This window comes from Drosophila nasuta, chromosome 2L, assembly GCF_023558535.2.
Source record: "Drosophila nasuta strain 15112-1781.00 chromosome 2L, ASM2355853v1, whole genome shotgun sequence".
In the NCBI taxonomy this organism is placed as follows: domain Eukaryota; kingdom Metazoa; phylum Arthropoda; class Insecta; order Diptera; family Drosophilidae; genus Drosophila; species Drosophila nasuta.
In genome coordinates this window covers 13,103,270-13,120,588 of record NC_083455.1, presented here as the reverse complement: position 1 = coordinate 13,120,588, position 17,319 = coordinate 13,103,270, and the positions used below count along the sequence as shown (strand labels likewise).

At 36.9% G+C, this 17,319-nt stretch overlaps 5 protein-coding genes across 5 annotated transcripts in view; 3 read left to right on the top strand and 2 right to left on the bottom strand.

Annotated features, from left to right (window-relative positions):
• The window catches only part of LOC132797384 (lipase 1), a 46,639-nt gene extending 32,986 nt beyond the window's left edge, over nt 1–13,653 (bottom strand). The window contains exon 1 of the mRNA XM_060809127.1: nt 13,404–13,653. The gene's annotated coding sequence lies outside the window, so the exon portion shown is untranslated. The remainder of the gene's footprint in view (nt 1–13,403) is intronic.
• On the bottom strand, nt 220–1,431 carry LOC132786249 (endoplasmic reticulum resident protein 44-like). Its single transcript, XM_060792737.1, has one exon. It carries the CDS (start codon nt 1,429–1,431, stop codon nt 220–222), a length of 1,212 nt encoding a protein of 403 aa, XP_060648720.1.
• Nucleotides 11,505–14,580, top strand: LOC132797325 (phospholipase A1). The gene is given in 6 exon segments (XM_060809020.1): nt 11,505–11,686; nt 13,441–13,589; nt 13,660–13,910; nt 13,912–14,095; nt 14,158–14,362; nt 14,426–14,580. Coding segments are annotated over 6 exon segments (1,035 nt in total). The 3' UTR covers nt 14,490–14,580.
• A 119-nt stretch (nt 14,581–14,699) lies between these two features.
• LOC132797333 (replication termination factor 2) lies at nt 14,700–15,895 on the top strand. Its single transcript, XM_060809034.1, has 2 exons — nt 14,700–14,863; nt 14,924–15,895. Exons 1-2 carry the CDS (start codon nt 14,795–14,797, stop codon nt 15,776–15,778), a joined length of 924 nt encoding a protein of 307 aa, XP_060665017.1. The 5' UTR covers nt 14,700–14,794; the 3' UTR covers nt 15,779–15,895.
• A 96-nt stretch (nt 15,896–15,991) lies between these two features.
• LOC132797336 (uncharacterized) lies at nt 15,992–17,176 on the top strand. The gene is made up of 3 exons (XM_060809048.1): nt 15,992–16,186; nt 16,250–16,441; nt 16,509–17,176. Exons 1-3 carry the CDS (start codon nt 16,103–16,105, stop codon nt 17,052–17,054), a joined length of 822 nt encoding a protein of 273 aa, XP_060665031.1. The 5' UTR covers nt 15,992–16,102; the 3' UTR covers nt 17,055–17,176.
• The last annotated feature ends 143 nt before the right edge of the window (nt 17,177–17,319 follow it).

Genomic DNA, 17,319 nt, shown 5'->3' with positions numbered 1-17,319 from the left:
CATCTCAAAGCATTTACCACTTTCAATTTCCCTGCTGTGTAGTGTAGTGTTAGTGCGCTCCCTGAAGTGTGCAGAACGCCAAGAGCTGATTAAGTTGCCAGCAACTGGAATAGCTTTATTAACAAGAATAACAAGAGCAAGCAGCAGCACGGATATCAAGCAGCCAAGACTTGGAGCACAAGAAGATTAAACCAAAATGAACCGAGGGCACATCATCACTCATAGCTCATCGTGTGCGATCAGACTATAGCGATGCTTGGAGGGTCCCAAATGTTTAAACGTCGAATTCGCTGGCAACTCGGTGCTATTTGACGACAACGATTCGTGCTTTAATGTTTGATTATTGAACGACTCGACAAACTGTCTGAGATGTCCTGGTATATACATATCCTTGAATTTGGGATATGGATACATAAGTTTCAGCGAGTCGATGGCAATAATTGGCAAATCGCGATATGTTTTGCCCATGTGACGCACAGAATGCTGAAATCTGAGGCCATTCACTGTGACATAGTTCAATTGTCGGCAATCCGACAATTGCATTTCAACAATCGCCTTGAAATCCTTCACCGAATTCATATCGTTAGGTAGATGAAACAACACCAGCAATGGCAAACGCTGCTCAATGAGCTCCTCCACGTTGCTAAAGTCCACTTCACGCACCAAAGGCAAACATTTTTGTATTAGCCACGCCTCCACCTTCTCTTTAATCGCCATATCACCCCTAAACACCTCATCCGTGGCATGTGTACGCGCCGTATCGGGACGATAGACTAACGTTGGCATTTGTTGCGTATACGACACGTTGACAAGCGGAGGGCCAACTCGCTGATAGAAGTCACACTCGTGCTTATAGCGCTCCGCCAGCTGCTCGAAGACAGCAAACTCGGGCTTGGTGCGATTATCGAAGAAGCCAATCATCGAGCGTCGCTTCACGTCAATCATCTCCAGCTGTTCCATATCATTAAATCGTTTGATCGCAAACTGAAACTGCTTCTTCACGTACTCCACAAGCGCCTCAACCGAACGCTTGCCACGATATTCTTGTCGCAGTTCATGGCCGCGATAAAAGAGTCGCAACGTTGGAAATTTGATGATGGCATAATGTTTTGCTAACTGCAATTCCTGCACACAATCCACGCGTCCCAAGACAACTTTTGCCGATCTAGGCAAATCCTCAGCTAGTCGTTGAGCAGCTGTCTCAAAGATCGGCGAGAGCAGCCCACTAAAGTGACACCAATCTGCATAAAAGTTGATGAAGACAACATCATTAGCTTGCAGCGTGCTATTAAAGTTCGCTTGGTTAATCTGCAGCACTTTAGGCGGTGGAATAGTTGCAGATGAGTTTGAGGATTGAGTTGAGGTGGTTGGCAAATTTGCTTGAGTTATCGTAAACAGCAACAGCAAGTGCAGCACCACAATTAACCACATTTTGTGGCAGCGTAATTTGAACAAATATTAATTATTTGACATTAGAAAATGTGTGAGCTTAGAAAATTACATGAAATTTCGAAAGCAGCTACTGGAAAAGCGAAGCAAATTTGTCAAAAAGTTATCACGATAATTTTAACAAAGCTTCGCAAAATTAATATTGTCTATTTTAACAATTAATTGTAGATTTATCAATCAAAGTAAAATATACTTAATTACATAGCTCTTTTCAATACTACTAAAGTTAAAAGACTATATACAAAAATAAATAAAATAGGTTTTAGAACAAACTTGAAGTCTACAAAATAAGTTGTGCATACTTTTTTACTTCATTAAACAAGCTGTATTATTTGTAAGATCAAAGTATAAGAACAAGTATAAAATGAAAGTATCAAAAAATATCTGTATTATTTTTAGGATTATAGTAAAAATAAACAAATAGTTATCTTTAAGTCGCTAATTCAACAAATACTTTTAAAGATAATCCTTATTAAATAGTTTCGCCATTTAAGTATGAATTATTCTAATACTTTGACACATCCGTAAGTCTATTTTGAGCATCCATTATTTCAAACTCAATTTATCTATATAAACTCTATCATAATTGGATTTTCAGCCATATGTTCACATAGTTGACTCAACTCAATTATGTTTAAAGATTAAGCATCTAAAACCACTTTCACTTTAGTTGCAGCAGACCCTAATATTTTAGAAGAGCTTCTCAGTCTATTAGCGCTTGATTTATACAAGTTAATTAACACGTTTCTCGCATTCTCAACAATATTGAATACAAAACATGTCGAGCGAGATGTTGAGATGGGGAGGCAAAAGAAAAGACTGGCATATGGATGGATGACTATACCTATGTCAACAGCCAGACAAAAAGCACAATTAAACCCTTTGAAAAGGCGCAGACAAAGCTGCAAATACAAACAATGCAGCAGGCCTCATTGCCAACCATTGGGGTTGGCGTTGAAAGGGCTGTGAAGGTCAAGCCGACAGAGTAAGACCTCCCTCAATGTGACTGGTTGGGCTTTGCTAGTCACCTCAGGCCTTGGGGCGAATGCTAGATTTATTGGATATTGTCGCATAAAGTCACATGGATTTTGCACAGCATTTTATCGCCAGACTCAAAGATAAACGCCATAAACAATTGTCTGCGTACAAACTGAAATTGCTGGCAATAAACTCATGCTGCGAGCAATCGACGCCCGTGGGTGCGGAGGGAGAGCAGGAAAGGCAAACATATTTAGAGTTTTCTTAAGTAAATTATTGCAAAAATCGACAAGGCAAAGTGCACAAACACCAATGGAAGCTCAAATGGGCGCAAAAATGTCATTAAAAGGCAGCAAGAACATTGAAAACGTGGAGGCGGGCAAGTTGTTGTTTCCGTTTCCGTCATGTTGAGGTCCTTTTGAAATGTTGACGACAGCCAGAGCAGAGCTCCCCTCGTCCACGATTCATCGTCTGGTTGGAGGAGCTTCCTACATCATCTCATTTGTGATTTGTAGAGTTGCAGCTGCAAATATTTGTTTAGCCCTTTTGCAACCAGCCAACGATTACCCAGTGAGAAGAGATGCCTCTCTGCACAGCTTTGTGTTTATTTTCATTGGACTTTTGTCGTGCTCCGGTCGTGATGCCTTTAACCCTTTTAATGACAATGACTATCAAAATTTTGCGACATTACAGATAATTTGTAAACGCTTTACTAAGAGGTAACTGCTACTTTTAATACTTAAATTAGACTTGATATATTTTGATGTGTGATTTGTATTTAAGAACATTTAAATAATGTATTCCCACATAATTCAGTTTATTTAAATCTTTCACAAAATCAATCGTGATAGATTAATCTCAAAAAGCTCAAATATTATTAAAATATTTAATTTGAAGCCTTTATTTTTCTAAAATTTTCCATATAATTTTCTATTTTAATATATTCTTCTCAATCCCATAAAAAATCCCTTTCTTAAATTCTACATCTAGCTCAAAATTTTAAGATTTTAAGAGGTGGGCAAACGTTGAATAGAATTAGGCAACATTTTGAGATTTTAAGAGGTTGGCATCTTTGTATGAAAATTTCGACAACTTTATTTTAAAATTTGAAGACTTTTTTGTCTTTATCGTGCTATTTCAGAAATTTTATAACATTCAAATTAAAATTCTACAATTTTGCATTCATCTTTCATTCTCAAAAATTTCATACAAATCACAGAGAAATCCATATTTTAAATGCTTTCTTTATCATGAATCAATTTATATTTATCAGCTTTTATCTGCCAATTCAATGTTGATTTCCCAACAGCCTGACAAGTCTTAGCGGCCTCATCGCAAGTAATTTCCATAAAGCATTTTAAATGGCCAATAAATCGAGTGACTCGATTGGCAATAATGCAAGTCGAGCCATTTAAAAGTCAATTCACAAAACGCACTCAAAGGCTGTCAAAGCAGCATCAGCAAAAACCAACTCCAGAGAAAGAGAGACAGAGAGAGAGAGAGTGCGATGAGAATGTCTTTCTACTACTCATAATTCTCGCGGTTGCCTTTTTAGATTGAATTTCTGCAATGGATGCGTCTTTTTGATGATAAATGCGAGCGCCGCACAAAACGATTTGTTGCGCTTACTTTGCCGCGAAATTTATGCGAATTTGTAATGCAATTCATAAGCCGCAATGTTGCAACAGCAGCAACAGCAACAGCAGCAGCAGCAGCAGGACGCAATGCAGCGTGCTACAGAGTTGCAATTTATTGTGGCGCAGAGTTGTCAATGCAAGCAAATAAATTGGTTGTGGCAGCGAGTGAATAGTTTGGCTTGGCTTCGAGTTCCCTTTTATATGTTAATCAAATGCCATTTATCAAAGGGTGTGCAACTGAATTGAAATATTCGACGCTATAATTAATGCATTTATGTGGCTTAAGGTATTGCGTATAAAGTTGAAAAACTATGCCAAATGAATTCGAGACTTATGTTTGCTTTAAACACGCTCATAACAGCCTTGACATAGCACCAAGTTTAATTATCAAGTTGCGCGTCGCCGTCATTTTGATGCTACTTCCTTGCAGACTGAGCAGACACACTTGATTCTCAGTTTCACCGTGATGTTTGCTTAGTCATTGAGTCACTTAGTCAGGTAGTCAATGCGTCAGTTTGTCAGTCAATGCTGCCCGTCACTAAACGCCTCGCTTGGCATTTTTGTCGACGGCGTCGCATTAAAACAATTTTGTTAATTAAGTAGGAAAAATTGTTAGTTTATTTACTCATCAACTTTGCAAGTTCTCATACCAAGCGCACACATTCTCACTGCACTCGCTCCTCCTCTCTCTCTCTCTCTCACACACTCTTTCTCTATCATTCTCTTGTGTCTCATTCCTTTGGCAAGTTTTTTGCCTAGCAAGGCAAGTTTACAGTTTGCTTTGTGCGAGATGCCGCTCAAAAATTCTCAAGTGCACAATTAATTAGTAAAGTTGGCAGTAGAACAGAAGCGAAGAAAAAGCACTCGCAAAAGCATCGCAAAATCGCTACGCTATACTCAAGGAATTTATAGCCCGTTTTGATTAGACTTAAGCAAAAGTATCACAGCCCACATTGGCCCACAAACTTGGCTAACTAACTAAGTAGCTAAGCTCTTTGTTGTCGTTGTCGCAGCCGCTTTCGATGTGGATGTGGATGTGGATGTCGATGTCTTTGGCACTATCGCTGTTCTCCTCTGTGAGTCGATGGAAGGGAGATTTCGAGACTTTTTTTATTTTGGGTTGGGAGGCGTCAAATTGAAAATTGATTGGAAACTGCATAAGTAATGAAAGTGATTTTCGGAACAATCAATTGATTTTCTATTTCTTCTATTGTTGTATAGTATGTCGATTACAAAGCGAATTCAATTCAATTGGATAACAGTTTTCCAGGCACTCAAGTGGCAAGTTGATGGCTCTACAACAATAATAGAAATAGAATACAATAGTTAAAAGAAGCCTACTGCTATTTTAGCCTTCTGATGAATACGAAAATTCAATTCAATTAAATTCACAAGTTAAATGTATTGAAAATATTTTGTTAAATAACTATTTGACTTAATTATTTGAAAAGCAATTTGCATATCCTTCCTTAAAGTAATAAAATAGTCTACTTGATGAATTGCAGGCTGCAACGATAGACATTTATTTATATTTTATGACTAACCTAATATGTTACTTATAGCATTACTTTAAAATATTTTCATTTAAGAAACTCTATCTTAGTATTTGGTGCTATCCACAACCTACATATAAAAAAAATAAATTTGTATAGATATTAAAATATTAAAATATAAAAATAAAGATGTATTTTTTAATTTAAATCTAGTATTCCTCAAACTATTAATGAAATACTTGTTAGTTCAAGACGCCAACAAGCTACTCTACATTATATAAATTAAAAGACATTAATAAAAATTACTTAGATACATATTAAATTAATGCATAAATTTTAATTTCGTTCTCATTTATAATTTTTATATTATCAACACTAAAATATATTTATCTACAAAATACCACCACAATATTTTTTCATTCAAAAACAGACAACAGAGCCCTCTGTTAACTAACAGCGCTTTAACAGGCTGTATCGACGAGTGGCGCCATCTGTTGCAATTGCGTTAAACTACGTCTTTTAAAATAACCGTCGCACTAAGTTAACGCTCTCGTTTTCAGCGCTTTTGTTGTTTGCTGTTTGCTTTCTATTGAATGCCGCGCACAAATAAATAAAACTTTAATTTCATGCGCCAAACAAAGCGAACTAAACAAATTAAAAATGTTGAACTCAAGTACAAGAAAATTATCGTTACGCTTTATTAATTTGTTAATAGTGTAATTAGTTGATGCATACTTTGTTGCACCTTTGAAGCTGGTGCTGTAATTCCCGTTAATTGCCAATTAACACTGTGGAATCATACTGAAATCGCAAAAGGAACATTATTATCATAACTTGTAATATTACAAAATTGTGTGCCAAAGGGAAGCAATCGTTGAACTAATTGTGAACGTTGAACTGATTTGATGCCAATTATCTAGTTAAGTAAAAATATCTTAATATCATATCTCTTATATGAAGCGACAATATAGTTCATTATCAATGCAACTAGAGGGAATATTATGCAATCTTCTATTATAAGTAGTATCATGTATATCGCAAAACTTGTGCAAATGCACAAACTAAAGCAAAAACAGCACAAGCCAAGTGGAAATGCGGTGGTAAATCATGTTGCAACAGATTGGCTGATATCCGACAGCACCATAACAACAAGAGCAAGCCAAAAAAAGATATAATAGAAACTTGAGGCGACAACAAGGTGAACTCTAGAATACACTGCAATTACAATTGAAAAGAATAGATCTAGATAAACACATAATAATAGATAGAGAAGTCAGTGTTCAAAGCAGAAAAGTTGATAACATATTTTACTTTTATTTTAAATGGAATATCTAAACCCTTCGTATAGTCCTTATCTCCCATCTCGAAAGTGTAACAACCGCAACAGTTGGTTCGCTTGGTGTCTTGCCGTAATTGTGCGCATTTTCTTTTCTTCTCACTGCATTTTCAGTTTCATTTTCATTTCCATTTTCATTTCCCTGCCATATATCAGAAAGCAAAACGTTTTGCCGCGACACTGCTTGACTTTGGGCCTACTCTGTTATTGTTTTCTTTATAGTAGTAGTGTTATAGGCCAGGCAGTCACGCGACCCAGAGGTTCATTGCTTTCAATCACCAGCATTAGCGGCCCTTGCTATTGTTTATTTATTTTGCGGTCCCGTTTAAGCGGTTAACCACAATGAAAAGCCCAAACTATTATGTTGCCGGTAGTAGAGTAAACCTTTTTTATTTACTTTTTTTTTTCTTGTTTTGTCATCCACCAAATAATTTGCTACCGTATATACATAGATGATATGGAAGTAAGACGGGTTATGATTTAAGCGAAATGCATATGACAAAAGTTAAAGGGTCTTTGTAATGGTAAACTTGGCCATAAGAAAGTAAGCCGAGAAAATAAATGTCAAGTAGTTCAATTGTTGAAGACCACTTTTCCTTTTTACACTATATAGAATTATTTATTGCACAACTCAATGTTGCTATTGTATTTAGTATGAATAACATTTCAGACATAAAGATTCTTCATCCTTTCTTCTTTATGTTAAAACTTAGCAACTTTAGAATGTAATTTAAATGAGAAAACTATCGAAGATAATAGAATACTGTAACTCAATTCTTAAAAAATTAAAGCTGAACTTTTTAGACAATGTTCGCATTTCTAAACCTTAAGAATTTTTTATGGCAAAACTGAATTAGTACCTAAAAACTATAGCATGTAATTTGAACAAAGAAACTATCCCATTGAGTAACAATAATGTTTAACAATGAATTGTAACTCTGGGAACATTAAAAAGAACCTCTATAAACTACAGTTTTCGATGACATATATTAAGAATTATTTATGGTTTAAGTGAAAATTACTTAGAAACTTTAAAAAGTTAAAAAAGAAAAGCAAAATCTGTGAAATATAAAAAAAGATTTTGCGATTCAAACAATTTAAGAGAAAATTTAAGATTTTCAAAGCTTTATTCGCTTTGATTGTAGCTAGAATATTGCACATAAATTTATGTAAATGTGACTTTGCCATTATCATTAAAAATTGGTCAACTTTGCATCTCATTTGATTAGTCGAATCTTTATTTGAGAGACGCATTTGCAAATCTGATCAATTTATCATCAAAGTCACATTATTTACACCTTAAAGCACATGTTGCAAAAATCACTTTTGATGTCATTTATGCAAACCTATTCGATTTGTAGCCAAATGGATATTAGCTGGCAGAGTAATGACAACTTTTGACTCGAAGGTGGATGGATAATCGAGCGATAGAGATTAAGTGGCAGCAAACGAGCCTGCAGGTGCTTTGTACAGCATTTGACTGTTGGGCAATAGACCAAGTGTACGATGGTATGTGGCTCTAACAATTTATAATATATTTTGTGCATTGTGAAACGCTGCACAGGCTGGGCAGCCATATGGAAATGGGGTTTCGGTGACACGCAAAGCAGCACGAGCCAAAACACAGAGATTGAAGCAGCGACTGCGGCAGCGACAGAGATTTAGACGGTGTGTCTGCGAGATGAAAACGATGTAAGTAACTAGCATATGACTAAAAAAACACAAAAAACACACTCTAAGCATTGCAATGTCAAACGGTCTCAGCGAGCGGGGCCAAGTTTCGTTTGGTTTTTGACTTTTGGCAGTCTGCAAGCATTTTGGCTTTTATCTGCCTCAACAGCAGCGACAACGAGCTCATTCAATTACCCAGACGCGTTCCATGTGCTTCGTCTACCGAGAGTCTTGATCGACCTCAGTTTTTGTTTCTTAACATACGTGATATTTATGCAAATTTTAATTGCATTCTCTGTGCAAATAACAACTACACAAAAAATTGACACAATAAAATGTCCAGTAATCCATTGATGTTGTCGTTGTTATTGTCGCTTTCTCTCATCCAACTGGCAAAAGGTTGTAGCTAATATCATTGTGATAATCTATCTGCCTTATGTGATATATAAGTGTGTGTGTGTGTTTTTGTCATTAGCCAAATTTAACACGGAGGCATTGCAATTCTTATTGCGCAACGGCAACTTCGACATCAATCCATTCAACTGTCAGTTATTGCTGCTGCAATCATGTCCAAGGGATTATATCGGATTTCATTTGTACACCAGGTAAGTTTAATTAGATGGCGTATTCATTTTAGAGAATTTTAGAGACATAATACAACAGCTAATGCCAATTGAGAATTGTTTTTAAATTAAGCTCAGATTAAAATTGTGTAAGATACATTTTTGAGACTATAGAAAAGTCTTTAAGAATATTTTCTTGGAGCACTTTTAAATATTTTTTTATTTTACGAGAAATTTAAAATTATTATTTACTACTTTTGTAAGACTAAATAATTTTGAGAACTTAATGAATTTATTGAACTTGGAGATTAATTATTTCTGCTCTTCCTTCATAAAAAATTAAACATGCCAAATTTTGAATTAAATCTTTACATAATTCTTATTTATATTTATGTAAAAGACTAAACTAAAGCACTTGAGTCTCTTCAGCTTTTGTTGCCACCCATTGATCTCTGTACTTCATAAACATAAACTACATTTAATGTATTACTTTCGCTGTGCCCTAAGTTTCCTCTTTTGCTTAGAGTCTAGACCAACTCCCTTTGCCGCTTTTTCTCTATTTACATATTTGAAAATAAATAAAATATAAGACTAAAATATTGTTTTAATCTCCCCTGCCATTTTTCAAAGCTTGGTCCAGTTTTGCGGCCCGGACCTAAAGGCAGTTTTGTTTATACTTTTACCCATAAATCTCTGGCTAACGTCATCAATAACTTTGCAACTAAATCTTTCACTTTAGTTGCGCCCTCGTTACTTAGTTGGTCTCTTTTAACATATGTACATATTTCTTTACCACCTTCATATGCATAAGTGTATTTGAACTCTTTCTCATTATATTGAGCATTTATTACGACAGTAAAAGTTTGGGAAAAGTATTTACATCGTGCTCAGCATGAAAAAAGGCGCCACAAAGATTGTTTGATAAGATTTTATTTTGGGTAACCAAACACCCAAAATGGTAATGGGAAAGCGTTACAGATAATGCCAAATTACACACAAGTCGTGTGATTAAAAGCAATTCATGCGAACACTTGCGATTAAATCGACGCTATCAAAACGAATGACTTAAGCAACGAACTTGCCCGTACATATTGTTTAACACTTTCGTTGAAATCTTTCATAACACTAATTTAAGCACTGGAAACGAAAACTAATCACAACAAATGGAGTGAGTGTACGCATTTAAAACAATCTATAACTAAGCCCAATTTACATAAGATCGAGCAAGATAGAGCTGCAAAAAAACTACAACCATAATAAACGATCAACGAAACGAAACTAAAATCAAAATAAGAAAGAGAAATAAACGGACAAGTGCGATGAACTCGAAATACACTAACAAAATAGCATTTTATCAGTAGCTTTAGAAATTCACAAAATTTCTTTGTTCGCTTCTGACAAGAAAGTCGACGACTAATCAGTCTCGTAAATAATTTACACGATTCAGATGCAGCATTCTGATTATGCCAAAACAGTTGACAATTTCTACAGCATTTACTCTTTGGCTAGAGTATATAAAAAGCAGTGCAGAGTTGCGTGCGCCGTCGTATTGGGCAGCGAGTTTTCATCGCAGCAAAAAACAAAGTCAAGCATAAAGTATTCGCGTCTGCGCCGCCAAGGTAAAGTCAAGGCAACAGGTGGCGGGAATCGTTGCAGCCAACAGCAACTGCAACAACGGCTGCCGCGGCAGCAGCGCGATTCTTGTGGCTGCAACTTTGTAGCTGCCACAATTTTCATTGCATTCGGCGCATTCGAAGCGCATCGCGCAAATGGGAAACACGTCAACAACAGCACTCGCCTTGAAACTTAAAAGGATAAATAATTGCAGACGAAACGTGCAGCAAATAATTATTAAATTGCATCACAAAAAGTTTAATTAAATCATGCCAAAAATTATTCAAATAATTATCGATTAACAGAGTGTGGAAGTGTAGTGGAAAATAAATAAATGTGGCCTAAATAAACATAAAAAATATATGCACATGGAATTAAATTGAATAAAAATGAAAATATGCAAAAATGATCAGTGAATAATTGATATCAATAAAATATAATAAGTTTACCAAAGTGCAAGCAATTTATTTGAATATATTAAAACAAAAAACAAATGTATGCGAGTAAAAGAAAAGCGCATGCAAAACCTAAATAAACATTTATATGAACAAGAATATTCAAATGAGAATGTGTAAATTAAAGTAACTCTACAACAACTTTAAAACTACAAAAATAATTAAGAACTCATATGTAGTAACCTCAATTAACAGCACTTAGTTCAAGAGTGAAAATCAAATTGAACTAAAGATGAAATTTGTAATTGCTATCTGCCTTCTTTTAACGCTAATTGCCAAAGGTACAACAACAGCATCTGAAAAATGAAATGAAAATAGTTTCGCTCACGATCTTACAACTTTTTGCAGATGCACAAAGTTTGCTGCTAAACCAAATGGATTGGAAAAATCTGATGAGAAGCGGCGCATTGGATTTGAATGTCTTGCGTTGTTTTTTGCGCGACAAAAACTTTTGTCCCAGTCCCTATATCGAACATCGTCTCTATGCACCGTAAGTTCGTGATGTTCGAGCTGACAGCCAATTAAAGTCTTGTGTGTGATAATCTGCATAACGTATCTAATTTATGTACCAGAGTCCTAGTTACCAAAGAGCTTTAATGCTAAACACACAGTGATCAGTTTACCTATTTGTTTTACTGCGGGAGAAAGTGTGTGAAATTAAGGCTGGTCATGGAATTCTTTTGGTTAGTGTGTCACCAAAAAGAAACTTGTGCAACCACAAGGATACGTAAAATATGCAATTAATAATGGGCGAGCAACTTGTTTTCAGTATAAAACAAAATGACCCACTTAAAAGATGCCATCTCGCTCCAGGCACAGAGAAAAGCGGTCGAAAATGACATCAATTTCATTAGTAAATAAAAACATTTTTTTTTTCTTTCAAATACCGATTCGCAAGTCGTTCAACTTGTCTGCTCGCCTAACTGGCTGTTGGTCAAGTCCAAGTGACTCTAAAAGTCTAGTCCAAGTTGCCACTTACCTTGTTTAGCTGGCGAATTTTGTAAACTGTTGCGGTAATAGCAGTAGAAGCCATAGATTACGTGATCTTGTCAAGTGTACGTTAGAAAACTTGTTCATTTCACTTTGGAGAACGTGGAGCTTCTCCTCTCCTTTTAAGCCTTGATCGTTCATTAAGCATTGATCGTTCATTAGTTATTGACTTTTATAGCAGATCACAGAATTCAATGGAGGTGTAAGTGAAAAATCGTAAATGGGTTTTAAGATTGGTCACAATATTTAGAAATGTTCAGAACAATAATCAGTCTTACAACAAATATTTGTAATTAAAAAAAGTTGTAGACTTAAAATGAGAGAAGCAAAATTTGGGTTATATAATCACAAATATTGTAAAATAATAAAACTAAAAACGCGTCAGGAAAAAAAACATGCAAAATCCACTTGTAAACTAGGATTCCATGCAAAGTGTATACAGAATAATTAATAATTATATATAAAAGAATTTCCAAGTGACATACAAGTTGTTGTGGTACAAAAGAAATACTAGTATCATGTTCCTAGTAATAGAATTCCAAAATGAAATGAAAGCTCAAAGAAATCTTCCAACCTTACGTAAATCAAAAGAATTCACTAAACTACTTTTAAATCAGTTGACATCGGATAAAGTGCAGTTACTTTCAACCGGAAAAACCACAAAGGTAAATTGAAAATAAATTTGAGATTAGAAAAAAATCTATGGAGACTGGAAACAACAATAATTGCTGAAGCATAAATAAGGACTATAAAGTAATTAAGAAATGAAAGAAATTTTATCAAACAGACTGTTCATAAAGTTTGCTAATGTTGCCGAAATATTATGAGTTGTCCAAAGTTAAATTGGAATTTATGTAACAGAGAAGTAATCGCATAGTTATATTGGCAATTAACAATAATTTAAGAATACCTAAAGATGCATAAATAATGAAAATAAGCAGGAATAAAGATCAGAGAAATCCTACAAAACATGAAACTCAAATAGTTTGAAATCAATAGTCGGCAGTTGAATTACAAGTAGCCGAAAACAGGAACAACCGCATATAGTAAATAGTTGAATTGCAAGCTCTCATTTTTTATGAGACATTCAATTATATCATGTCCCCTCCTCACTCAAGCATGAAGTCTTACGCATTTCACATCCGTATTGCATGCGCATATTATTAGTTAGTCCCCCCAATTAAATAGACATATGTACAATAAATGAATGCACTTACCACAAAAAAAAGCTGCACTTCATTTGGCTAATTGCAGCACTGGGCCACGCAGCGGACTACCGTTGAACATCCACAATCCGTTGTCATTGTACAAGGGCGGATTTGGGAAACAGCGCGAAACGGTCTTCATAGTGCATGGCTTCAATGGCACGGCGACAGACAAGCATCTGCAGTTTCTGAGGGACGGTTAGTGAGTATGACATACGCCACTATTGAGTAACAGTTTTAAAAAGAGTTAACTCTCCCACACACACAGCATATTTGATGCGCGACTTTAATGTGATCACCGTGGATTGGCGACCTCTTACACGATATCCTTGTTATCTCCATTCTCTAATCAACACGCGACTAACTGCTCAGTGTACAGCCCAAGTATATTCGTTTCTCACGCATTATGGCGCCACACGTGAGAAGATCACATGTGTGGGACACTCGCTGGGCGCCCACATCTGTGGCATGATTAGCAATCATCTGACCAAGAAGCAATATCGCATTATCGGCTTGGACCCCCGCACGACCGCTTATTGAGCGCAAGAAGAGTAATCGATTTCGCTTATCGATAGACGACGCGACTGTTATACAAGTGCTCCACACAAATGCGGGCTTCTTGGGGCAAGAGGACAATACGGGGCATCTCAATTACTGTATTAATGGAGGTCGCGTGCAGCCCTTTTGCAAGGGCAATCCAATTAGTAAGAAACTATAATATAACATGTAGAATCGTTTAGTTTACTACATATATTTTTTATTATAGGGCGCTCTCGGTGCTCGCATTTTCTGAGCATTTGCTATTTGGCCACGGCGACCATGAAGCACACCAAATTTATGGGCGTGCCGTGTCCCAATGGTTGCGTAAATCTTTCGGGGCCAAAACGTTTGCCCGTTAATGGTCGCATTAATCCATTTGAGTTTGTTTCGCTGTTGCGAGATTATAAAATAGGCAACGACGCGCCCGACGAGTGAGTACACAGTTATTCAAATTTTCATTGTGGCGCCCGTTAAAATTAAAAATATATTTTCAGCGCGCGCGGCTGTATTTGCATTGATGTGCCGTATGCCAAACACTGTCCATTCACAGATGCGTAGAAGTATATATAAGTTGTAGTTGTAATTATTAGTTTAAGATTTTTAATAATAAACTTTAGCGCGTAAACAAAATTTCCACTTGTTACTTTTCACAATGGAGCATCACTGTAATTTGCTATTTTTGCAAAGAAGCAACATTGGCTGAACTATCGTCGATAGTTTTTTTGACTTTCGATATAGCCCATGCGTGAAACATCGATTGCGCTAGCAAGTAATCGATGATTCACTACCAAAACATAAACAGCTGCAGCTAAAAATTGTTTTCTTACATTAATTACATTAATTGAAGTGTTATTTGCATAAAAATGGGATGTGATGGTGGCACCATACCAAAACGCGATGAGCTTGTGCGAGTCAAGCAAAAGCCCGAGCAGGTAAGTTGTCTATATAATCAATTTTCAATTTCCTTAGTTGAGTTAACGCTTTGCTTGCAGAAAGACAAAGATGCAGAGCGTGAATTTCGCTGGCTGCACTGTGCGCTAACCCAGCAGCGTCTGCAGGAGCCAATTGCCATGTGCACAATGGGCCGTTTATACTCCAAGCAGAGTGTCATCGAGCGTCTGCTGGAGAAAGAGAAAATGCCAGAGACTTCGTCGCATGTGCGCAGCATGAAGGACATTAAAACGCTGCAGTTGACACCGAATCCTGCCTTCACCGATGAGGACAAGACCGAAGGACTGCTGGACACTCGCCATGCGCCCTACATCTGCAAACTGATTGGCCTAGAGATGTCGGGCAAATTTCGCTTTGTGGCACTTTGGAGCTGTGGCTGCGTGATGTCGGAGCGTGCTCTAAAACAGATCAAGGGCAGCTCGGCGAGCACTTGTCCGCTGTGTCAGCAGCCGTATGGCGTGGAGGATGTCATAGTGCTTAATGGCAACGAGGAAGATTTGGAGATGATGAAGGTTAAGGCCGAGATGCGTGCAGCTAAGCACAAGTCATCCAAAAAGGACAAAAAGAAGGATAAGAATACAGAAACCAGCGTCAAGACGGAGACGGTTGTGGAGACAACTGAGACCGCTACCTGTTCCAGCATCAAAATAGAGAAACCCAAGGACGAAAAACCCTCGAGCAGCAACAGTAGTAAAGTGAAAGTCATAGCGAATCCCAAGCGTTTGGGCGCTGTGAATGCGATGCAAGATCCGGAACTGAAGCGCCTAAAGACCGATTTCAGCGTGGCCAAAGATCCCAAGGCTAGCGATGTATACAAGTCACTCTTTACCAGTCACAAGACAGACAAGGAGCAGGAGCGCGCCCACTGGATCACCTATAATCCCTTCTACAATTAATGTTCATTAAAGAAATGACTATTTTGTTATTTCTAAAACGAAATTTACTTATAGTAAATAGAAATATTTCATTCTTCATTAATTAATTCATGCTATTTCCCAATTGGCAAATTTATCATATTTTCTCTTTCTTTATTATAAAACTTAAAATGTGAAGAAAGTCTATCTATTTGCAATCGTAAATTGTATTCATATTTTTGTTAGTTTGTCGTGTATTTTCAGTCAGCATCAAATCAAGTTGTAACTGGCTGGAATATTTCATAGTACAAAATATATATATATATATAGCTTTGACGATAAATTGTTTATTAAAGCGTTTTCAATATGTATCGCGCTTCATATCAGAAGGGTTTCCTTACGATCCTCTACAGCGTGGGCAGCTCTCCGCTGGACAACTGGTCCACATTTGTAAGTATACTGAAGGGATGGATACAAATTAGAATTCCTAAAGAAATATTCACAATTTAACAGACCAAAAATGGCTATATTAAGCGCATTTACGATGAAGACATCAAATCGTTGGTGCTGGAAATTATGGGTTCTAATGTGTCCACCACATTTATACACTGTCCCAGTGATTGCAAGGCTGAGCTTGGCATTAAGTTGCCATTTCTAGTCCTGCTCATCAAGAATATGCACAAATACTTTTGTTTTGAGGTTAAGGTGAGCTATAGCTTTAACATTTGTGAGGTTAAGTTGACGCTGAAGATTCATTTTAATTGCGACGTAGATACAAGATGATCAGCGTTTCATGCGCCGCTTTCGTGTGTCCAATTTCCAGAGTAAAACTTCGGTGAAACCTTTTTGTACAGCAATGCCCATGGGCATGTCACCGGGCTGGAATCAGATCCAATTCAATTTGGCCGATTTTACGCGTCGCGCTTACGGTTCAAATTATTTGGAGACTGTTTCCCTCCAAGTGCATGCCAATGTGCGCATTCGACGCATCTACTTCACCGATAAACTTTACACGGAAGCCGAGCTACCCAACGACTACAAATTGTTGGGCAAACCCAAGGATATCAAGAAAGAGAAACAGTTCAAGGCTCCGCCCACAGCGCGCCCTCCATCGCCCCTAAACACGGGACGACCCGAAGCGGCGCCCAAGCAAGTGAATGTGGAAGCAACGGCACTGGAAACGGAAACAGAAGTGGATGTTGCCCCACCGGAATCGAAGTCAATGGATGTGGGTCCGGAACCAGATACAGTACCAGCTGCTACTACAGAGCCGGAACCTCCAGCCCAAACCGAGGCTACGGAGGAGGCTTATTATTGATTCATATTTTTACATAGTGTTTTTTTAAATGTTTCAATTCAATTTTAACTAGAGGGAGGCGTGGCTAAGCGACACATAACAACTAAATTAAAAGTCCTAGACATTTAGATATGATCATAAAATATGGCTATGTTAATTGGGCTCCACTATAGATTTTTGTGATAGCTATTTTGATACATGCAGACAAGTTCACAGAGATATAGATTTAAAATTCTGTGCAACGTAATAGAAAGTTTTCTTTGAAAATTGCAAAAATTTGAAAGTA